This window comes from Stenella coeruleoalba, assembly GCF_951394435.1.
Source record: "Stenella coeruleoalba genome assembly, chromosome: 14".
NCBI lineage: Eukaryota > Metazoa > Chordata > Mammalia > Artiodactyla > Delphinidae > Stenella > Stenella coeruleoalba.
Window position 1 is genome coordinate 60,008,235 of NC_137160.1, and position 24,250 is coordinate 60,032,484.

The window sequence follows — 24,250 nt, forward strand, 5'->3', positions numbered from 1 at the left end:
TCGGGATCCGAGGGTGACATGGGCCCGCGTGACGCCACACGGGAAGAGCTGGCCTAAATTCAAGTTCTTTACCCCAAAATGGACTATTATTATTACCACTGTTTTAAAAGACTGCAGCTATTAGTGTAGAATTCTTATTTATAGAACTGAAGTTTGGGGGAGGGGCAAAGTATATTATTATAGCTTAATAGCAGAGAACGTGCACCTCAAAAATTAGGCTAAATGACATCAAAAGAGATCTCACCCTCCTTCAACCTCTGCTCTGAGGCTGATTGACAGATGCCTTCCCCAGCCGCCACCACCTACCACCTTCCACTCCACAGCTCCGCCCTTATTACCTGTGCCCCACCTTACCTGTGTTTACTGATTCATTTGTCTCAGTGGAATCTGGTCACACATTATTCCCAGTGCACAAATAGCCAGCTTATAATGCAAGAGTAAGAGACCGAAGGCTCATCTGTAATGACATATACAGGAAGCAGCCTGTGTATCCCCAGATCTACCCGCCAAGGCTCAAGGCCCTACTCGGCTTAACTACAAACCTGGGGAGTCCCCACTAGTTGAGGAGACAAAACCAAAATCACAGAAGCGCCGCGGCCGCTCAGAGGCCAAGGGTCTTCCAACCTGGGCTCAAAAAAGCAACGAGCATCTCTCCACAGCCCTTCATAAAAGCACATTCACGCAGCATCTCACCTGATGCAGACACGCGTGGGCAGGCAGGCTCCACCACCGCCCCTTGCACGGGCAGACCTGGGCTCAGAGGCCTCTCCTGGGAGTGAAGACCCCAGGGTGAGCCCCAGGTGCACACCTGCCCTCGGTGGGGGGCTGCCCAGGAGGCCCCGCTGCCAGCCAAGAGCAGAACTGGCCCGGGGGTGTGCGCAGATTTCAAAGAAATTACCCAACTAGTTAAAAGACATATTTTAATCTAGTTTTCCCGTTTTATACTAAAATCATTAATACAGATCACAAATTGCATTTATTCGCAGATATCTAGAAAACAGTCAAAAGTGTATCTATCTCTCTGTATAGATCTTAGTAATAAATTTTATTTGAACAAGAGAACTTGTGCACAAGAGTTGAACAGCATGATTACAGACTGCGGCCCTCCCCGGGGGAGGCACAGGTATGTACAGTATGTGAGACAAAGTTGCACCTCAGAGCTGATCATGATCAAGTCAAAAACGCCTGACATACAGTATACGTGCTAATAAATTTCCTTCAGGTCATGACCAGCATGAAAAAAAATCAGGACACAGATACTCAGCAAAGGCTCTGTAAATGTGCACAGCAATATGCTGCATTTAAGAGTTAAAATCAGACTCTACTTAGTGTTAGCATCAAGCCCTCAGGAGAAATCCAAAAAATATCTCCTTTCCCGTTCACACACTTGGGGCTGGACTGGGCAGCTGGCCGCAGACCCCACGAGGGCCTTGCCCGTGTGGACACAGCGAGGGTTAATACTGGAGGTCTCTTCCCCATCCCGGCTCGCGGCCGCCTTCTGGCTGCACTTCCACCTCTCAGTCATTAAATTAAACCAGCAGAAAGCAACGCAGGCCTCTGGGAGTCCCATCCCTTCCACAAGGAGAATGCTAGGCCAATTCAAGTTTCGTTCAGTCAGGAAGACAGAAGGATTTAAGGCTTCGGTGACGATTATAATCCTCTGAGAAATTATTTTCCCTTCAAGTCAAGATAATAATGTTTACTGTACTTTCTCTTGACTCTGAAAATCCCTGGTATCGGTGTAGGTAACTTGCACCTGCAATCAAGTCTGCAAGGGAGGAAGGTCCCCCACAGCTGTCCCAGGCCACGTGTGGTCACGAGCCAAACCTCAGCTCCCCAGAAGTGGGGAGACCCCGGTCCACGCCGTCTAGTAGGTGGAGGAGGCCGTGCTCATGGCATCTTCAGAGATCTTGGTGCTGGCCGGGTGGATGCTTGCGAAGTACTTGACGTCACTGTCACGGTCCATCTGAAGAGCCATGATGGTCTGCTCCACGGCCTCCTGGTGACAGCTGGCAGAGGTTAGGAAATACTCTGGAAACAGGAAGAGCAAATCACAAACGAAATTAGCTTTGTTGGATTATAAACAGTAACCCAAATTGATTTGTGTTCTATGAAAAACATCCCCAAATGTAGGAGAATTAGAAGATTTATCTTGTTTTCTTGTTTTTTTTTTTTTTTTTGGCTGTGTTGGGTCTTTGTTGCTGTGCATGGGCTCTCTCTAGTTGCAGTGAGCGGGGGCTACTCTTCATTGCGGTGCATGGGCTTCTCACTGCGGTGGCTTCTCTTGCTGCAGAGTACGGGCTCTAGGCGCACGGGTTTCAGTAATTGTGGCACGTGGGCTCCGTAGTTGTGGCTCGCGGGGTCTAGAGTGTAGGCTCAGTAGCTATGGCGCACGGGCTTAGCTGCTCTGCAGCATGTGGGATCTTCCCGGCCCAGGGCTTGAACCCGTGTCCCCTGCACTGGCAGGCGGATTCTTAACCACTGTGCCACCAGGGAAGCCTCTATCTTGTTTTAATAACAGTCTAAATCTCATGATGTTTAATGGCAGCAATGTTAGTAAATATGTTAAAACTTGTACTTGTTACAGCTATTACTTAGCTCAGTAAAAGGAAAAACATTTCCAAGTACAAACCACACACACAAAACCAGAGTCCTCCCTGTCTGTTCAATATGATAAATTCCAAAGGAGAAAAAAGAAGCAACGTTAATTTGCCCATATTCTTTGAAGTCTATTACAAACTTCTTTCTGTGCTTTGTTCGTGAATTCACACATTCAAATGATATTTATTAGGCATTTCTGGGGGATTACAATAAGTAAAACAACCTGAATCTTAAGGTGCTCATGATTTGCAGCAAAGCAAACGCTAAGGGGCACGTCTTCCGCCTAATGAATGAAACGCAGGAGGAAACTCAAACACGCCTCCCACCCCAATGGCAGCGACAGACGTTCACATGGGGCGAACCAAAGGCAGTATTCGTCACACAGTCCTCACTGAACTTCCAACTTTTCAAACTACTAAGTTTTAAATTATAAAGAAAAATTCATCTAGAACAGAACAGTGAAAATTCAACATCGCTCTCCTCACCCCTTAATCGTCTTTGTGTCCTTTCTCGACACAAACCACCACTACCAAGTCGCAGCACATTCTCGGACCAGACTATTCCTCTGACCCCAACCCTTCCGCTCGGGCGCCCACCTGCCCCGTGTCCCCACCACCTACCCTGCTCCTCGCGGGTCGCCCGCCTACCTTTTTCTAGCAGAGTTTGTCGCAGCGTCTTCGCGAGGAGCACGCGGACATTCGGAACCCTGTCGTTTGCCAAGGTGAGCAGGTGTGGCATCAGATGCACAGCGAACTGGTCCATGGGCAGGCATTCATCTTCAATGACGGTCTGGGGACAGAAAGACCTGCTTCAATCTGCCGGCTCAGTCGACCAGGCCGTAAGTAATACCAGCTCGCAAAACCTTTTAGAAACAACTTAAGTGCCTCAGGTTTCAGTTACAGCTTTTAAAAACAATATTCCAGGCACTCAGGAGCTCAAAACAAAATGATACAGTTAAGTCCCCGCAGAGACGCACAGCTGTGACCTGCCCCACGGAGGCCTGGCATCACAGTCATGTTCACAGCCGCAGACCCGCAAGCTCCGTGGACCAGGACGACGGCCAGGGCAGCACCGCTTTCGGGAGCTCGGGGGACGGAGCGGGGAAGGGTGAGCCAGATGGCGAAGCTCTGCCCTCAAGGATGAGAGCGAGGGTGTGGAGGGGGGCAAGGGGCCCAAGGAGACAGGCAGCCGGTGTGGCCGCACTCACCTGGCAGACAAAGACGAAGGCCTGCCGCCCGGACCACCGGGGACAGCGGCCGAAGTTCTCCACCAGCTCGCGGATGAGGTCCACCCCGAAGGTGGGCGGCGCGGCCCGGTGCAGCTTACGCACCATCTCGCCAACCTAGGGGGGCACGCACTGGTGAGCCACACCTCTGCCCAGCGTTCTCACCAAACGTGTGCTGGGCTAAGGCTGTAAGAACTTGAACACGTACCAACTTGTAGGAAATCCAACGAACAGAAGAAACTTTATCTGCACACAGATTCAGGGCAATGGGGCGTAGATAATCATAAATGTCTCTGGGGCTGTATAACTCTAGAAGTAAGATCAGCTGTCTACAAAGTGAATTATAAAAATACAATTACAACTCAACAGTAAACACGACAAATGAAAATAGGTTGCTCGTCTGAAGCGTGAGTCACCAAGGTCGTGTCTGTGAGAGGAACACATGCAGAGACCAGCGATTGGCCTGGACGCTGTGTGTCTGGATCTGCATCTAAACAACACACACGTTCAGGACACAAACACTGCGGAACTGTATCCACGGCGACGGACACAGCAAAGCACGTCCCGGCTGGCTCCATGGGGACACGGGACACGGTCCCGCGGTGACTGCTGAGGACCTGCTGGGAAACTCCCGTCCACACAGCAGCCGTCTAGTGAGAAGGCGCCAGCAGCCTCAGGCAGCCTTCTGTGTACCAGTCAGGCTCCGGGCAGCTTCTCAGGGAGGCTCCGGTACCAGGGGTGGGGGACACGGGGAGGCCCCTCCTGCGCCTACTCCCACCAAGTCACCGAGAACCGGGGACCAGGGCGTCCCCCATCGGCCTGAGTGGAGGAGGCAACGACACCCTCCCAGGAGGACCGCAGACACGCTGAGACTCCCACCTCCCGGGCTGTGTCTGTGGCGGGTTACGTGTGCCACCGGCAGGAGGCGGACGACACAGACAACCAGCGCAGCGATGAACCGCCCCGCCCGAGGGCACGCGGATCCCCCGGGAGGCGCCCCGCAGACCCCCTCCCAGCCTGGGGCGCACAGGGAGGCCTCGCTCTCAAGGAGCAAAAGCCTCCTGTGGCCGGCGGAGGGTCAGCGAAGCCTGTCCGCGCCCCCGCCCGGGCAAGGCCAGGCTGCAGCCGGAGACAGGGGATAGGAAAAGCCCGTTCCCGGCGTGGAGCCGCAGAGCCTCGGAGCCAAGCGCAAGTCTCGTCCTGCTGCGGAGGCGCAGGAAGCACTGCCCTGACCGAGCACGGGTCCAGGGCAGAGACACGAGCCCCGGGGCGGGTGGAGGCTCTGGGGAGCCCAGTACACAGGCCTCCCCAAGACCGAGGCCGAACCAAGGGGCAGAGGGCCTCCCCTCGCCCAGCACCCGGCGGCCTCCACCACGGGGCAACCGCAGCCCAGGGCTGGGAGGGTGGAGGGGCACAAGGAAGGAGGGGCACGTGCACGGGGGTGGGGGGGGTGGAGGGGGCCAGAGGAGTAAAGGGATGCCGAAGCGCAGGGCCGGAGGAGAGCGGGTAACGCGGCGTCGAAGAGCCGAAGTGATACAGCGGCGGAGGGATACAGGGGCAGAGGGTGCGCAGAGAACGGGACGAAGAGGCCCCCAGCCCCAGCTCTCATCATCAGCAAAAGGCAGCGGCAGCCCACGGCTGGACGAAATGAAGTGCAGAGGGCATCGAAGGTCATATGGAGACACCACCACCCAACCCAGCGCCTGCTGCCTGGACGGGCTCTGCCGTCCACACCAGCTGCAGAGGAGGCCAGGCAAGACAGAACTCAGGGCAGTTATCCTGTCACGCACCGAAAGAAACTCAGCCCTAAACTCTGTACCCAGCAAAGATACCTTTTGAAAATACAGGTGAGGTCCAGAATCCAGAATATTTAATAAAGAACTCTTACAATTCAGCAACCCAATTTAAGACAAACAGCCCGATTAAAAAATATGCAATGGACTTGAATAGACATTTCTCCAGAGAATATATACAAATGGCCAACAGCACATGAAATGGTGCTAAACATCACTAAACATTAAAGAAATGCACATCAAGACCAAAGTGAGACGCTACTTTACACACACTGGCTGCAATTAGAAAGGAAAAAAAAGGAAAACAGCAAGAGCCAGGGAGGATGTGGGGAAATGGGAGCCCTCATCCACTGCTGGTGGGAATGTAACCCGCTGCAGCCATTGTGCACACGGTCATGCAGCTCCTGAACAAGTTAAACGCAGAATTACTGGATGACCCAGCAAATCCACCTCACAAACCTTGTATGAGTACATCGATGCTCACAGCAGCACTACTCACATCAGCCGGAAACAACCCAGATGAATGGCTTAAAAGGTCGTATGTTCACTCAGAGCATTATTCACGGCTGCCACGTGGATGGACCCCGACAACACTGTGCTGAGTGAGGGAGCCGTGCACAGAGGCCGGGGGTTATGCGGCGCATCTGGACCAAACGCTCAGAAAAGCAAACACGCACGGAGACAGCAGACTGATGTCTGCGGGGCCGCTGCTTATGGGCGTGGGGTGTCCTTTGGGGAGGACGAAATGTTCTACAACTAGATGGGGGGACACTGCACCAGCAGCACAAGTGGTTATGTGTATTTTACCACAATTAAAAAAAAGTGAAGGTGACACGGTCTTATAAAAAAAAAAGCTGAGAAAATTCACTGCCAGCAAGACCTGTGTTACAGGCAGTGTTAAAGGAATAGGATACCAGGCAGAAACTTGGACCCACACAAAGTGATGAAGAAATCCAGGAAAGGTAAAGATGAAGCAACACACACCCCCCAAAACAGTCTGATCAAGTATGAGAACTTACTCAGCCAGTTCAGCTCGAAAGCGCCAGTTTCTACTATTGTCTGTCACCAAAAACTCCTGAAGTTGATACAGATATTCTCTTCTTTTGTCAATATGAAGAAGCTGAAGAGACAAATAAAAATATTCACTAGGACACGGCAGAGACATTATTTCCTTTACCACACTGCTTAAAAAACCTCTAAATCACATGGTTAGTTCTTCTGAAGGAGAACAGATGTAGTAGGTACATTTGTTTTAAAAATTGGTATTAAGTCCATTTTCCCTGATAATCCCGTTTATCTTCAAGAGTCATTCTCCCCTTTTGAAATATTTGCTTCTTGAGCCAGTGAGTGGCCTCTACTGTCCACTGTCCCCGGGCAAAGCTTTACCAGAACACTCCTGTGACATCCTTATTGTCACACACCCTCTGAAGACAGGGATTATGCTCCTACTCATAGTGTGAGCCCAGTGGACAGCACTGTGATGCCACATTGTAGGTGCTCAATAAATACCTGAGTGAAAAAAATAAGTTTATCCCAATAACCGTTCTATAAATATTTAAGAGTAGGTTTATAGTTAACAAGGGGGAAAACCCTAAAAGTTGATATAAACAGAAGCAAATAAATTTAACTGTACATCAAACAGATAAGAGTCACACAGAAAAAGTCTAAGTTTAAACTCAGTATTGTGACCATATATCTTCATGGAACATGTTCCAATGACAGAAAGTGCTGAAGGAAATCTTGACCATTACCTGGTTAATCTGATGTTGGAATAGTTCTAAAACGTCGAATTGAGCAAATGACTAAATAATTTAACATTTTTGAAAACAAGAGTTTTTACCACAATAGAAAAGAAAAAAAATGTGAAAAAAGGAGAGGAAATGGTACTGGACTGGAAGATGCAATATGAACTAAATAATTTTTTAAACCCCCCAAACCAAAAAACCCCCTCCTATCCCCTGAAAAAGCCTAAAAGAAATGACGTCCGGGAGCAATGAGCACATCTAGTTCCTGGATCTTGGCTTCTAAATCCCAGCTCTCCACCAGAAAAGACCTGGGCTCCTCGGGGAGATCCTGACTCCCAGCTGGAGAGAAAGGAGAAGGTAGGCCTGGAAGTAAGACGTGCCTGGCAGTGAGGGGGCCGATCGAAAGGACACAGGAGTGGCTTTAAGGGGCTCTTATTCGCCAGATTTGATGGTCAAAACAAATGACAGGAGGAGCTTCAAGACGGCGAAAGAGTAAGACGCGGAGATCACCTTCCTCCCCACAGATACATCAGAAATCCATCTACATGTGGAACACCTCCTACAGAACACCTACTGAACGCTGGCAGAAGACCTCAGACCTCCCAAAAGGCAAGAAACTCCCCACGTACCTGGGTAGGGCAAAAGAAAAAAGAATAAACAGAGACAAAAGAATAGGGACGGGACCTGCACCAGTGGGAGGGAGCTGTGAAGGAGGAAAAGTTTCCACACACTAGGAAGCCCCTTCGCGGGCGGAGACTGTGGGTGGCGGAGCCACGGAGGAGAGCGCAGCAACAGGGCTGTAGAGGGCAAAGCGGAGAGATTCCCGCACAGAGGACCGGGGCCGACCAGCACTCACCAGCCCGAGAGGCTTGTCTGCTCACCCGCCGGGGCGGGCGGGGCTGGGAGCTGAGGCTCGGGCTTTGGTCAGAGCGCCGGGAGAGGACTGGGGTTGGCTGCGTGAACACAGCCTGAAGGGGTTAGTGCACCACGGCTAGCCGGGAGGGATTCCGGGGAAAAGTCTGGAGATGCCAAAGAGGCAAGAGACTTTTTCTTCCCTCTTTGTTTCCTGGTGCGCAAGGAGAGGGGATTAAGAGCGCTGCTTAAAGGAGCTCCAGAGACGGGCGCGAGCCGCGGCTAAAAGCGCGGACTCCAGAGACGGGCATGAGACGCTAAGGCTGCTGCTGCCGCCACCAAGAAGCCTGTGTGTGAGCACAGGTCACTATCCACACCTCCTTTCCGGGGAGCCTGTGCAGGCCCCCACTGCCAGGGTCCCGTGACCCAGGGACAACTTCCTTGGGAGAATGCACGGCGTGCCTTAGGCTGGTGCAACGTCACGCTGGATTCTGTCGCCACCACAGGCTCGCCCCCGCATTCCGTACCCTTCCCTCCCCCCGGCCTGAGTGAGCCAGAGCCCCCAAATTAGCTGCTCATTTAACCCCGTCCTGTCTGAGCAAAGCACAGACACCCTCCGGCAACCTACACGCACAGGCGGGGCCAAATCCAAAGCTGAGCCCCTGGGAGCTGTGAGAACAAAGAAGAGAAAGGGAAATCTCTCCCAGCAGCCTCAGAAGCAGCGGATTAAAGCTCCACAATCAACTTGATGTACCTGCATCTGTGGAATACATGAATAGACAACGCATCATCCCAAATTGAGGAGGTGGATTTTGAGAGCAAGATTTATGGTTTTTTCCCCCTCTTCCTCTTTTTGTGAGTGTGTATGTGTATGCTTCTGTGTGAGATTTTGTCTGTATAGCTTTGCTTCCACCAGTTGTCCTAGGGTTCTGTCTGTCCTTTTTTTTTTATTACTTAAAATTTTTTTCTTATTTTTTATTTTAATCACTTTATCTTCTTCCTTCCTTCTTCTCTCTCTTTCTCACTCTCCCTCCCTCCCCCTCTCTCTCTCCTTCTTTCTTTCTTTCCCCCCTTTTATTCTGAGCCGTGTGGAGGACAGGCTCTTAGTGCTCCAGCCAGGCGTCAGTGCTGTGCCTCTGAGGTGGGAGAGCCAAGTTCAGGACACTTGTCCACAAGAGACCTCCCAGCTCCACATAATATCAAACGGCAAAAATCTCCCAGAGATCTCCATCTCAACACCAGCACCCAGCTCCACTCAACGACCAGCAAGTTACAGTGCTGGACACCCAATGCCAAACAACTAGCAAGACAGGAACACAACCCCACCCATTAGCAGAGAGGCTGCCTAAAATCATAGTAAGTCCACAGACACCCCAAAACACACCACCAGACGTGAACCTGCCCACCAGAGAGACAAGATCCAGCCTCATCCACCAGAACACAGGCACTAGTCCCCCTCCACCAGGAAGGCTACACAACCCACTGACCCAACCTTAGCCACTGGGGACAGACACCAAAAACAACGGTAACTACTAACCTGCAGCCTGCAAAAAGGAGACCCCAAACACAGTAAGATAAGCAAAATGAAAAGACAGAAAAACACAAAGCAGATGAAGGAACAAGGTAAACACCCACCAGACCAAACAAATGAAGAGGAAATAGGCAGTCTACCTGAAAAAGAATTCAGAATAATGACAGTAAAGATGATCCAAAATCTTGGAAATAGAATAGACTAAATGCAAGAAACATTTAACAAGGACCTAGAAGAACTAAAGAGCAAACAAACAGAGATGAACAACACAATAAACGAAATAAAAATTCTCTAGAAGGGATCAATAGCAGAATAACTGAGGCAGAAGAACGCATAAGTGACCTGGAAGATAAAATAGTGGAAATAACTACTGCAGAGCAGAATAAAGAAAAAAGAATGAAAAGCATTGAGGACAGCCTCAGAGACCTCTGGGACAACATTAAAGACACCAACATTCGAATTCTAGGGGTCCCAGAAGAAGAAGAGAAAAAGAAAGGGACTGAGAAAATATTTGAGAAGATTATAGTTGAAAACTTCCCTAACATGAGAAAGGAAATAGTTAATCAAGTCCAGGAAACAAAGAGAGTCCCATACAGGATAAATCCAAGGAGAAACACACCAAGACACATATTAATCAAACTATCAAAAATTAAATACAAAGAACAAATATTAAAAGCAGCAAGGGAAAAACAACAAATAACACACAAGGGAATTCCCATAAGGTTAACAGCTGATCTTTCAGCAGAAACTCTGCCAGCCAGAAGGGACTGGCAGGACATATTTCAAGTGATGAAAGAGAAAAGTCTACAACCAAGATTACTCTACCCAGCAAGGATCTCATTCAGATTTGATGGAGAAATTAAAAGCTCTACAGACAAGCAAAAGCTAAGAGAATTCAGTACCACCAAACCAGCTCTACAACAAATGCTAAAGGAACTTCTCTAGGCAGGAAACAAAAGAGAAGGAAAAGACCTACAATAATAAAACCAAAACAATTAAGAAAATGGTAATAGGAACATACATATAGATAATTACCTTAAATGTAAATGGATTAAATGCTCCAAACAAAAGACACAAGCTCACTGAATGGATACAAAAACAAGACCCATATATATGCTGTCTACAAGAGACCCTCTTCAGACCTACGGATACATGCAGACTGAAAGTGAGGGGATGAAAAAAGATATTCCATGCAAATGGAAATCAAAAGAAAGCTGGAGTAGCAATTCTCATATCAGGCAAAATAGACTTTAAAACAAAGACTATTATTACAAGAGACAAAGAAGGACACTACCTAATGATCAAGGGATCAATCCAAGAAGAAGATATAACAATTGTAAATATTTATGCACCCAACATCGGAGCACCTCAATACATAAGGCAAATACTAACAGCCATAAAAGGGGAAATTGACAGTAACACAATCAAAGTAGGGGACTTTAACACCCCACTTTCACCAATGGACAGATCATCCAAAATGAAAGTACATAAGGAAACACAAGCTTTAAATGATACATTAAACAAGATGGACTTAATTAATATTTATAGGACACTCCATCCAAAAACAACAGAATACACATTCTTCTCAAGTGCTCATGGAACATTCTCCAGGAATAGATCGTATCTTGGGTCACAAATCAAGCCTTGGTAAATTTAAGAAAATTGAAATCGTATCAACTATATTTTCCAACTGCAATGCTATGAGACTAGATATCAATTACAGGAAAAAATCTGTAAGAAATGCAAACACATGGGGGCTAAACAACACACTACTTAATAACCAAGAGATCACTGAAGAAATCAAAGAGGAAATCAAAAAATACCTAGAAACAGGGCTTCCCTGGTGGCGCAGTGGTTGAGAGTCCGCCTGCCGATGCAGGGGACATGGGTTCGTGCCCTGGTCTGGGAAGATCCCACATGCCACGGAGCGGCTAGGCCCATGAGCCATGGCCACTGAGCCTGCGCGTGCGGAGCCTGTGCTCCGCAAAGGGAGAGGCCCGCGTATGGCAAAAAAAAAAAAAAAAAACCAAAAAAAACAAAAACCTAGAAACAAATGACAATGAAAACACAATGACCCAAAACCTATGGGATGCAGCAAAAGCAGTTCTAAGAGGGAAGTTTATAGCTATACAAGCCTACCTTAAGAAACAAGAAACATCTCAAATAAACAACCTAACGTTACACCTAAAGCAATTAGAGAAAGAAGAACAAAAAAACCCCAAAGTTAGCAGAAGGAAAGAAATCATAAAAATCAGATGAGAAGTAAATGAAAAAGAAATGAAGGAAAGGATAGCAAAGATCAATAAAAGTAAAAGCTGGTTGAGAAGATAAACAAAATTGATAAACCATTAGCCAGACATAACAAGAAAAAAAGGGAGAAGACTCAAATCAATAGAATTAGAAATGAAAAAGGAGAAGTAACAACTGACATTGCAGAAATACAAACGATCATGAGAGATTACTACAAGCAACTCTATGCCAATAAAATGGACAACCTGGAAGAAATGGACAAATTCTTAGAAATGCACAACTTTCCGAGACTGAACCTGGAAGAAATAGAAAATATGAACAGACCAATCAAAAGCACTGAAATTGAAACTGTGATTAAAAATCTTCCAACAAACGAAAGCCCAGGACCAGACGGCTTCACAGGCAAATTCTATCAAACATTTAGAGAAGAGCTAACACCTATCCTTCTCAAACTCTTCCAAAATACAGCAGAGGAAGGAACACTCCCAAACTCATTCTACGATGCCACCATCACCCTGACACCAAAACCAGACAAAGATGTCATAAAGAAAGATAACTACAGGCCAATATCACTGATGAACGTAGATGCAAAAATCCTCAACAAAATACAAGCAAACAGAATCCAACAGCACATAAAAGAATCATACACCATGATCAAGTGGGGTTTATTCCAGGAATGCAAGGATCCTTCAATATACGCAAATCAATCAATGTGATACACCATATTAACAAATTGAAGGAGAAAAACCATATGATCATCTCGATAGATGCAGAGAAAGCTTTTGACAAAATTCAACACCGATTTATAATAAAAACCCTCCAGAAAGTAGGCATAGAGGGAACTTTCCTCAAGATAATAAAGGCCATATATGACAAACCCACAGCCAACTTCATCCTCAAAGGTGAAAAACTGAAACCATTTCCACTAAGATCAGGAACAAGACAAGGTTGCCCACTCTCACCACTATTATTCAACATAGTTGTGGAAGTTTTAGCCACAGCAAGCAGAGAAGAAAAAGAAATAAAAGGAATCCAAATCGGAAAAGAAGAAGTAAAGCTGTCACCGTTTGCAGATGACATGATACTATACATAGAGAATCCTAAAGATGCTACCAGAAAACTACTAGGGCTAATCAGTGAATTTGGTAGAGTAGCAGGATACAAAATTAATGCACAGAAATCTCTTGCATTCCTATACACTAACAACGAAAAATCTGAAAGCGAAATTAAGGAAACACTCCCATTTACCACTGCAACAAAAAGAATAAAATACCTAGGAATAAACCTACCTAAGGAGACAAAAGACCTGTATGCAGAAAACTATAAGACACTGATGAAAGAAATTGAAGATGATACAAATAGATGGAGAGATATACCATGTTCTTGGACTGGAAGAATCAACACTGTGAAAATGACTCTACTACCCAAAGCAATCTACAGATTCAATGCAATCCCTATCAAACTACCACTGGCATTTTTCACAGAACTAGAAAAAAAAATTTCACAATTGGTATGGAAACACAAGAGACTCCGAATAGCCAACGCAATCTTGAGAAAGAAAGACGGAGCTCGAGGAATCAGGCTCGCTGACTTCAGACTATACTACAAAGCTACAGTAATCAAGACAGTATGGTACTGGCACAAAAACAAAAATATAGATCAATGGAACAGGATAGAAAGCCCAGAGATAGACCCACGCACATATGGTCACCTTGTCTTTGATAAAGGAGGCAAGAATATACAGTGGAGAAAAGACAGCCTCTACAGTAAGTGGTTCTGGGAAAACTGGACAGTTACATGTGAAAGAATGAAATTAGAACACTCCCTAACACCATACACAAAAATAAACTCAAAATGGATTAAAGACCTAAATGTACGGCCAGACACCATCAAACTCTTAGAGGAAAACATAGGCAGAACACTCTATGACATAAATCACAGCAAGATCCTTTTTGACCCACCTCCTAGAGAAATGGAAATAAAAACAAAAATAAACAAATGGGACCTAATGAAACTTAAAAGCTTTTGCACAGCAAAGGAAACCATAAACAAGGCGAAAAGACAACCCTCAGAATGGGAGAAAATATTTGCAAATGAAGCAACTGACAAAGGATTAATCTCCAAAACATACAAGCAACTCATGCAGCTCAATATCAAAAAAACAAACAACCCAATCCAAAAATGGGCAGAAGACCTAAATAGACATTTCTCCAAAGAAGATACACAGATTGCCAACAAACACATGAAAGAACGCTCAACATCATTAACCACTAGAGAAATGCAAATCAAAACTACAATGAGATATCATCTCACACCGGTCAGAATGGCCACCATCAAAAAATCTACAAACAATAAATGCTGGAGAGGATGTGGAGAAAAGGGAACCCTCTTGCACTGTTGGTGGGAATGTAAATTGATACAGCCACTATGGAGAACAGTATGGAGGTTCCTTAAAAAACTAAAAATAGAACTACCATATGACCCAGCAATCCCACTACTGGGCATATACCCTGAGAAAACCATAATTCAAAAAGAGTCATGTGTCAAAATGTTCATTGCAGCTCTTTTTACAATAGCCAGGAGATGGAAACAACCTAAGTGTCCAGCAACAGATGAATGGATAAAGAAGATGTGGCACATATATACAATGGACTACTACTCAGCCATAAAAAGGAACGAAACTGAGTTATGTGTAGTGAGGTGGATGGACCCAGAGATTGTCATACAGAGTGAAGTAAGTCAGAAAGAGAAAGACAAATACCATATGCTAACATATATATATGGAATCTAAAAAAAAAAAAAAAAAAAAAAAAAAGGATCAGAAGAACCCAGGGCCAAGACGGGAATAAAGATGCAGACCTACTAGAGAATGGACTTGAGGATACGGGGAGGGGGAAGGGTAAGCTGGGACAAAGTGAGACAGTGGCATGGACATATATACACTACCAAACGTAAAACAGATAGTGGGAAGCAGCCGCATAGCACAGGGAGATCAGCTGGGTGCTTTGTGACCACCTAGAGGGGTGGGATAGGGAGGGTGGGAGGGAGGGAGATGCAAGAGGGAAGAGATATGGGGACATAATGTATATGTATAACTGATTCACTTTGTTATAAAGCAGAAACTAACACACCATTGTAAAGCAATTATACTCCAATAAAGATGTTAAAAAACAAACAAAAAAACCCGACAGAAATAGATTACATTACACGGAAGGAATAAAAAAGTAATTCTAGAGTCCACACTGATATTAAAAAAAATTTGCAAAAAGGCAGAGGAAGAGAAGGGAAAGGTTATCTTTACAGGAGATACTAACTAGTAAACACAGAAGGAATTACAAAGAACAGAAAATTAGTATTTTACAACTCACACAGTAACAAGTGATTCAGGCAAGAATCAGGTACAGATACAGAAATGCAAAAGCACTGTGTGAAGGACTCAGGGAAAGAGCTGTTCAGAGTTTGAAAGAATCGCCCACCAAGGAGTCAAATAACCTCGATGGAAAAGTGAGCTGACCCATGGCCACGGGACCGGACTCAGCATCACCAGGGACCCAAGAGCCAACATCGTGTTACCCCTGACGCAACCCATTCAGAAAAACACCCAGGGACCTAGGTAGAGAGGTAATAGTCTTGGCAGACAACACCTGTTTAACCTGAATCTAACTGCGTGACAGCGCTCAGGCAAGTTCAAATTGGGGGGCATTCTCCAAAACCACTGGCTTGGCCCCCTCAAAAAGGTCCATGACATTACAGGTGAAAAGTCAGGGAAACTGTCCTAGATTTAAGACGGCTAAAGAGACGTGATATTTAAATTCTATGTGCAATTCCCCACTGGATTCTGAGTTGAGGGAACATTATCGGGACAATTAGAGCAATTTCAATTATGATACTTCTGCACCTCAAACTTTACGACTACAATAGTTCTCCAGGATTAAACAATTTGTAAAGTCAGCGCTGCTCCTGTCAGAGACCAGAGATCCACATCAGAGGGGTGAGGACACACCACAGACGGCTTAATGTCCATGTAATTTCCTACATGTTAGTTCAGTAATTATGAGAAAAAAGGCACAAATGTTTGTAACCATGATCTAATGTCATTTAAAAATGAAATTTAGCGTAATTTTTAAATTAAACACTGAAGTGACACTAGCAAAATTGATCAGAATGGGACTATTTTTTAACCACATGGTACCATCAAAGTCATGGCTACATTTGTTACATAGAACATACAGAAACCTATCTTGATGGCAGCATAAAGTCAAAACTTTAACTCTACAGTAGAATTTTAGTGTGTTTTTATAAAAAAGAACTTAAAAATTACCTTCAGAAAATCATGCAAGTGTTTAAGGACACCTATCCTGACTTCATCGAGGTCTTTTAAAAATCCATTAAAAATTGGAACCAGATCTGCAGCTGTCAACTGATCTCCAAGGATGACTGCAAGTTCGTGGATGGAGAAGGCTAAGGTCCTTCGAACTTTCCACTGCAGGAATAAAGACAACTGCGTGAGTAAGCTGATCACAAAGTCTTGGTACTTTAACTTTTGCACAATGTATGAAGGTTAATTTATTATATCTGAATGTTATTAATCTCAAGTTAAATCAGAATAAAATAGTAATAATAGATACCAAGTTTTAAATGCCTACTTTCTATCAAAAACTGGCAGAAAAATGCAAAATCCCTGCACAGTATATGTTATCCCCCTTTCACTTAGGAAGGAAAAAAGTGCTTGGAGATCACTGGTGGTGAAGCCTGTGCAGCTCTCGGAGCACTGGATGCCCAATTTCCTGGCGTCCCACATGGATCGAAGGCTGGCTGGTGTGCCTCTCCCTGCACTGGCCCTCCCGACTCTGCACAGACTACCCTGGATTAAAAACAACCACAAAACTCGTTTTAAAGAACTGGCAATTAAAGAGATACAAGATTGGAAAAATCTCTTGCGGGCAGACCTGGAAAAGAACACCGGAACAGAAATGTGCTCCATTTACAGGAGACTTTATACGTCAAAAACAGCTTTTTCTTCATGTGGCCTTAATTTAAAAAAGTTTACTTTCTTATTTAGTTTAAAACTTTACCTGCTGAGAAGCTGTTTAGAACAAAGGCTTTATCCCCGCCCCCAAACACAAGAACCTGTTCTTGAGATAATATGCTGTACCCATGTTCAATGTATCAAATGGGAGAAGGCAGGATGTTGGGATAAGCCCTACCCATCCAGAGCCGTCCCCGTCACCAGCAGCTCCGAGAGTCCACAGAATAAAGGTGGAAAGCCGCTCACACAGAGGGTGGAACACTCGTTGGTCTTGGCCATGTGTCCCACGCCCAGTTCCACCCCTGAGGGCTGAGCAGGGATCAGCTTCTCCAGAGGTCGGAGGAGGGACTTAAACTATGTTCCCAAGGGGACTCTTGACTTCCAACTTGCCAAGTCAACTGAGACACCGAGGGATAACCATTCACAACTCAGTATAAATTAGTCTCAGCAGATGCCTTCGAATAACTGAGAGATGAAGGTCGCTGAAGAAAAGGGACTTGGGTGTATAGAAGACAGACCCAAGGGCGGGTGGTGAAGTCGGCAAAGCCTGGGGAAACAGCCACAAAGAGCCACAAACAACCAAGGGTCAATGTTTCCCATTTCTTGTTTCTCAAACGGGTGGTGGTGGTGAGCACATGTGTGCACAAACGGGCACGCACACACCCATCAACCTTCTCCCACCCACACTGCGCTGCCCGCTGGGCCCAGACCTTGGCAGCCCTAACACGACTGCAGTTCTGCTAAGGTTGAAAAATACCAGGGAGGAAGCATTTATAACACTGTTTCTGGAGTAAAATGAAACCCTATATTCTCAAGAATTAATCTGCACGTAAACTTTAGACAACAGCACCTTTGAGTTAGGAACCTCAGCAGGTCAAACGGGAAGCTAATTCTAGCACTTCAGACAAAAAAGAAGAGAGGCTGCTCAGGTGGAGGGAGGAGCCTGGACCCACGGGGGAGTGCTCTGGTGTCACTGGCAAGCTCTCTGCACGCGAGGGAGCGTGGACAGGGGCCCCGCACCTGCATGTCGGAGGCCAGCGTCTCGTAGGTCTCGCGCAGGCAGTGCCAGTTCTGCCGGCCCAGCGTCAGTGCCACGCCCGGCAGGCTGTACGCGCAGTGCTTGGCGATCTCCGTGTCCACTGTCTGCGCCCGGGAGGGGTCGGTCATGGAGAGATACTGATCCAGCAGGGCCTGGGGCACAACGTCCTAACCAAGAGAGAGTGCAGACTTTGTAAATTAGGCACACTTGCACCTCATATAGTCGTGAAAAACCAATCTCCAAGTTTCAGGATTCCAGTAACTGAAAAGAGATAAGAAAACACTCTAAGGGAGATACATGTGTAAATGAATAAAAGCAGCTTCAAGGAGGAAAACAACAAACAAGATCTTAAAACAGAAAACAGCTTAGAGGATGATGAGAGCTGCTTACTAAATTTAAGAGATACATTAAGAATAAGATCAGCGCCTTTCAGTGCTGGCAGAGATTACAGCGTCTGGGGTAACCTACCGAATGAGGCTAACCTAGTGGATGAGGCTAACCTAGCAGATGAGGCTCAGCAGGCCCTCTTCTGCACTGTCACCAACAAGGACCTTAAAACGACAACAACAACCGCCTTTAGATGGAAATTTAGCAATTATCTACAGAAACTTAAAGTGTACATGCCTCTAACCACTGTATAAATGCGAGGACAAGAAGAACATATCTAGAAGAACATATCTACGATCTTGCTTATGTATGCGAAATATAGCTTTGGAAGGAGCTACAAAATAGAGATAAAACTGGCCGCTTTAGGGGAAAAGCAAAGTGGGTGCTGGAGGAGAAAAGCTAAGAAGGAAGCTGAATTCTGAACTTTGTAAACATATTATCTATTTTTAAAAAATAAAATGGAAATTCATTAAAGGAATGAGACAATCTGTATGCACTGGCTTGAAAAAGCATGTTTTAAAACACTATGAATACCAACTCCATTTTTAATAAATAGAACAAACAAAAACAAAGGACTCGCCCCCTTTGACCCAGGCAATCTACTTATACTAATGCAGAGACAGTCGCAGGAGCAAAGCACAGGCATGATCACGATGAACATGGCTTTACTTGTAATATCACAGCACACCTACACGTGGACACCCGTCCCAGCCCTGCTCACGCGGGGCCGCGTGGGTGCTGTGCTGGGGGGGCGACGGGGGGGGGGGGGGAGTCTGTGCTCCTGTGCAAAGAGCTCCAAGACACGACTCTTTAAAAAAGAAAAGAAAAAAGAAAGACAGGCGTCACCACATTCCAACGACCCCACATGTAAAGCCTCCGATTCGAGTCACCCTGCCAGCCGACAGCACTTTACAGCGGCTCTGGGCCGTACTCCCACGTTCTCCTTTCTGAAGTCAAGCTCTACCTTACAATCCTTGGCAACTCAGGCATGAAGACCCAGGCGTGATGGCTATGTGTCTTTGAAAGAGAAAGGTGCACGCCGACGCGCGGGCGCGTCCGCCTAGGCGCGCTGAGGAAATACAAGAGGACCCATGGTCGCGGTCACCCTGGAGGGGAAGGGGTCACAGGTGTGAGAAGAGGAAGATTTCTGCTTATATTTTACTCGACCACTTGAATTTTCTTATCAGAAGTATGATATATCAGCCCTCATTTTCAAAACATTATCAGAAGGGCCAAATTTGGTGAGAAATGGGTTTAAAAGTGGACTTAACAACACCCACACAAAGTAAAGAGTTTTGGGTCACCTACCTGCACTTTAGCTCTCCTTTCCTCATCGGGGCTAAAACCACCACTGGTGCCCGAGTCTGAATCATCATGAATATAGCGAAGGGCGGACTCCATATTCTGCTGGGAGAGAACGGTCACTTAAAGAACTGTCCTGTCTGTGAGTTCCCTTCATTTAAACCATCTTACTAAGTTACTCACCTTTCAAGGCCACCAAAAGATAAGAATATGTACAAATTCTTCATACTTTTAAACATTTATAAACAGACCTAAGACCTCATAAGAATTCCCCTGCCTTAAATCAAACTTTCAGAATAGGTTGCTAAAGGTATGAAAATAAATTCCAGAACAAATGTAATTAAAAAGTAAATTTAGAAGTAAATTTGAAAAGGTCCCAATATCTAAAATTAGCTATCAATAAAACAGTATTTAGAGGTTGCTTTAGGCAACTGTTGTATGGTATGTCATACACAGTTTTTCTTCTACTATTTCTATTCCTGGCTATTTCTAATTTCACAAATATATTGGGCTGGCCCAAAAATTCATTTGGAATTGTCATGCGATGTTACAGGAAAACCCAAACCAACTTTCTGGCCGACCCAATACTTTTTTAACAGCCCCTGCCAACCCCAAAATGAAAACAAAACACCTTCTAAAACTCAGATGAAGCACTAAAATCTCCGATGATGCTCAGTGGTCAGGGCTGCATTCTGGAGCCCTGGTTTTACGCAAGATTTCTAGCTATACTGGGTGTCATCTAACAGAAAACAAGTCAGGAATCCACCGGGGCCCTGGGACCCCCGTGCCCCCATGCGTATGAGGCCCCCCTCCCTGAGCTCAGCGTCCAGGCCGCTCTGACCCGAGACCACCTGCCTCTGGCCACAAGCATGTGTTCCTTCTCCCGCCAACACACACAAGGGATGAGAACTACTGACACCGCGTGGTGCTGGCTTGGTGGGGGGTCGGGGGGTTCGGGAAGGACGGTGCAGGACATAGGCAGGCGGGCTGGTCACAGTACCCACCCGCACACTCCAGGGTCCAGATAATCCCGCAACACGGCCTCAAGTCCCGATCTTCCGCTCAGAATACTGTGCTGCTCGCTGCAGTGAAATGGTCCCATCAGAAACAAAGCACCCCTCCAAAAAGAAAAGGGAAGAGTTAATTACTCTTGATAAAGGGCTTTGTCTCCAGTCAGATTATTTCACTGCAGTGAGCCACACCCACACTGAAGCTGCGGAGTGGTCATGTAGACAGTCCCGGGCTGACTATTAACTCCAAGCTCTGGACATGACACTCATGTCACAGAGACAGGACGTGGTGACGATGACTTTTACTTTATGCAGAAGGGAGACGGAGAAAACCAGCGACAGACAGGACGTGGTAACTGGGCCGTGACGAGCACCACGGCCGCCCCGCGAACGGCACCGGGGCCACCCAGCTCACCGTGCACGCCCTGCGGAGCCCTCACCTCGACTGTCTCGCTCGTCAAAGGCCCGGCGGTGCCGTGGTCAAGTCTGCAGCCAAGGAGCTCATCCTGCGGGGCCCTCCGGGCAGCCTCGCTGGCCTCGTCGCAGGTGTCCAGGCTGGAGGCGCGCAGGGCGGCGGCCAGCACGTCCACCTGCGCTGTGGGTGGAAGGACAGGCCTGTGAGCATGGGGCCGCGGGTGCCCGGGCTCTCCCTGCGCAAGGTTATGGGATCAATGAGACGCAGTGCTTTTGGGACACTGCCATCGAAAAGCTGGAAAAAACCTCTACTGTGGTCAATCATTAGTTCTCCGAGGGAAGAAGTAGAAAGCTAATATGCTTTCATGAGATTAAAAACGTTTACCCACTACTGTACATTATTCTGCGTTAGTATGAAAAGAGAGATGCTATCTAGTCAATTTCAGGGTCAGTGAACTATGTTTTGGGAACGCATGAGCGGGACTGGCGAGGCTTACTTACTAAGCTATCTTAGCAGGAGAGCAGTCACACAGACCCTGCCAACATAAAACAAGGGGAATTACAAAGATTTCTGTGGCTGTTACATTTAAACATCTCATATCTCATTCCGGTTTATTTTACTTTTCTCTAATTCTTTTTGAAAGTGAAATGAGTGACTTGTCCCAAACCCAGGGATCCCAAACAATCCCTGCCTCGCTCGCAGGAAACCAAAACGGCAGATAACCAAGCAGCAGCCCTGAAGTGTGGCAAATGGCATCGCCTACGTTTTGAGTGACATCTTCTTTATGTAAGTCATTCAAAGTGAAGTTAAAGCATTCTTCCTTCCCCCCAACATAAATGAGGAATTCAGCAAAAAGAAACTGTGTAGCATTACTTCAAGTAACAATCCGCCTGGATGCTCAAAATATAGGAATTTATAAAGTTTACCTGCAAGTTTATTTAGTACAAAGATTAGAAAGTGTGCTCCCACTCTACTTAAAGATTACTAAAAAGCAATCAGTATTTTATTAAGATAACCTATTACTATGCTATAGCATTTATAAAATTCTAAAGTATACAAGGTACCCAGCAAGAGAGACACAAGAAACATACAGGATGATGACCTAACTGAACAGATTAAACTGAAGGTGTCTAATCATGAAAAGTTACTCAAGGAAAGCATCCTCATTCTTTTGGGGATTTCAGCTGCAATTTGTACTAATCTAATCCTTTACTCATTTCAGCTCCCCTTTTAGAATCCTCCAAATTTCCACAATGAAATCACAACAGAACTAAAGGAGGCTGACGGCCTGGAACATGCTTTTTGCCCCCGTAGACGCAGGCGGGGGGTGTGAGGGTGGGCTCCCTCATGCATCGCGACCTGTTCCTGGGAAGCCTTTCACAGAACACGCCTCACACAGGCCACCAACCTGAGTAAACGACAGCCTCCTCCTTGTCTATGTTATTCTGTACCTTTAGGTTTGTACGTTCACAAAAGTTTCAGTGAGTCACACTGAGGTTACCTCCTTCAAAAGACTGGTACAGAGGTCACGAGGACGACCTCATGCCCGCTCACGGAGAGCCCGTGGCCCCGGAGAACCCAGGCTTGCCTGAGACTCAGCGGATGGCTCACCACGACCAGCGGAAGGAAACTGAAGCACAGGCCTTCACCACGTCTGCGTTTTCCTCACGATGCGGGCGGAAACCCCAGGGTCAGAGCCCACGCGGTCCCTGGTGACTTGCGCTCAGAATCGGAGACAGCCTGGAACCTGGAATTTCCTGCCCCCCCTTAAGCGCTGGTCTGGCTGAGCTCACCTTTTCCATCTCCGACTCTCGCACACCGTCCTGGAGGTTAGTCACAAGTTCCTAACAATTTCTTGCTTACAATCAATGAACAATACGATTTTTCGGACCACAACTGCCCAGTGGACCCAGTTATTCCACTGGCCGTAACGAAACTGGAGAGAGCTCTGTACTTGCTGGCCTGGCCAGCTTCCCCTCTGCAGTCTGTGAACTGGCCACAGCCTATCAAACCGGCACCGGTCACTATTCAGCCGTGGCTCAATCCTGAATCAGCCTGGTGATGCCACACGCCAGGGAGTTTGGAAAAGGGGCTCTCTTTCACCTTCTTCCCATTTTACTACCTCCCTTTCTGTCCTTCCACATAGGATCTACTTCTGTTCCACAGCTGAGAAAGGGCCTTCTTTTTCTGACAGGAACATCTCATTCTAGTTCCTGGAAACACTTAAGTTTTTTGATTAGAGACCCACAAAGAAAAAAAAAATTAATCTATCAATGCTTCAAAGAAGGTAAGAGTTAAATCGGTAAGACTGTGAAGCAAAGGCTGCCTTAGAGGAAAAAAAAACCCAACGCTTGCTCTTGTTTCCCATGACATTCCCACCAAACAGCATGGAAAAGAACAAGGGACCCAGTGGCTCGTGAAAGCAGAAACTCGACTCTGAGGGTCCACCTCACCCTGACGTTCCCCTGCCCCCAGTCAAGAATACACACACGCAACGTAACTAGTTGGGTCCCTGGCCAGAACTTAGCTTCCAATTTGGGGTTAATTCTGCCTTTCAAACAGGTAGACATTCTCTGACAGACTGCTCACAACCACAGATTAGAAAAGAAAAAGCACCCACAGTTAAGGTACACCCTTCAAAAACCCAAAACACCTTCTAATAGTATGAGAAGTCAGAAATAGTTACTACAATTAACACGGGTTCAACATGCCCTCAGATGCTCAGGAATTCTGCAGCCGAAGCCCTCCCGCCCCCAACCCTGCCCACCGATGTTTTGCTGCAGAACATCTGACACAGGCAGTTTACACACTAAGTGTCTCACCCTCTGTGCTCTCTGAGGCTGGGATTTCTGTCTGGTCTGCTGCTGGTATATATTCACTGCCTGGAAGAGTAGCTGGCACAGAATAGGTGCTCGATAAGTGATGCTGGATGAATCCGTCTATCAATGAATATGTTACAGAAGTTTCAACATTATGGACAGAAAGAACAACAGGACAAATTTAAACTGTAACAGGTGTAAGAGCTGAATTAGAAAGAGAACTGATTAAATCATAATATAGTATTACTACTA

The 24,250-nt window shown here is 46.4% G+C and overlaps 1 protein-coding gene across 12 annotated transcripts in view; it reads right to left on the reverse strand.

The window, feature by feature from the left end:
* Positions 1-354: 354 nt before the first annotated feature.
* The window catches only part of PPP4R1 (protein phosphatase 4 regulatory subunit 1), a 133,025-nt gene continuing 109,129 nt past the window's right edge, over positions 355-24,250 (reverse strand). For 3 of the 12 annotated variants that reach the window (XM_079941867.1, XM_079941862.1, XM_079941863.1), the window contains 10 exons: positions 24,002-24,118; positions 21,205-21,359; positions 19,761-19,859; positions 18,047-18,232; positions 16,319-16,480; positions 6,639-6,739; positions 4,035-4,155; positions 3,809-3,943; positions 3,249-3,390; positions 627-2,031 (listed from right to left, as the gene is read on the reverse strand). In XM_079941867.1, coding sequence (XP_079797993.1) covers positions 1,868-2,031; positions 3,249-3,390; positions 3,809-3,943; positions 4,035-4,155; positions 6,639-6,739; positions 16,319-16,480; positions 18,047-18,232; positions 19,761-19,859; positions 21,205-21,359; positions 24,002-24,118 — 1,382 coding nt within the window. In that variant the 3' untranslated portion in view covers positions 627-1,867. Of the gene's footprint in view, positions 458-626; positions 2,032-3,248; positions 3,391-3,808; positions 3,944-4,034; positions 4,156-6,638; positions 6,740-16,318; positions 16,481-16,643; positions 16,862-18,046; positions 18,233-19,760; positions 19,860-21,204; positions 21,360-24,001; positions 24,119-24,250 lie in introns of those variants that run through there. The other 9 variants (XM_079941870.1, XM_079941872.1, XM_079941871.1 and 6 more) reach the window with 6 other exon arrangements.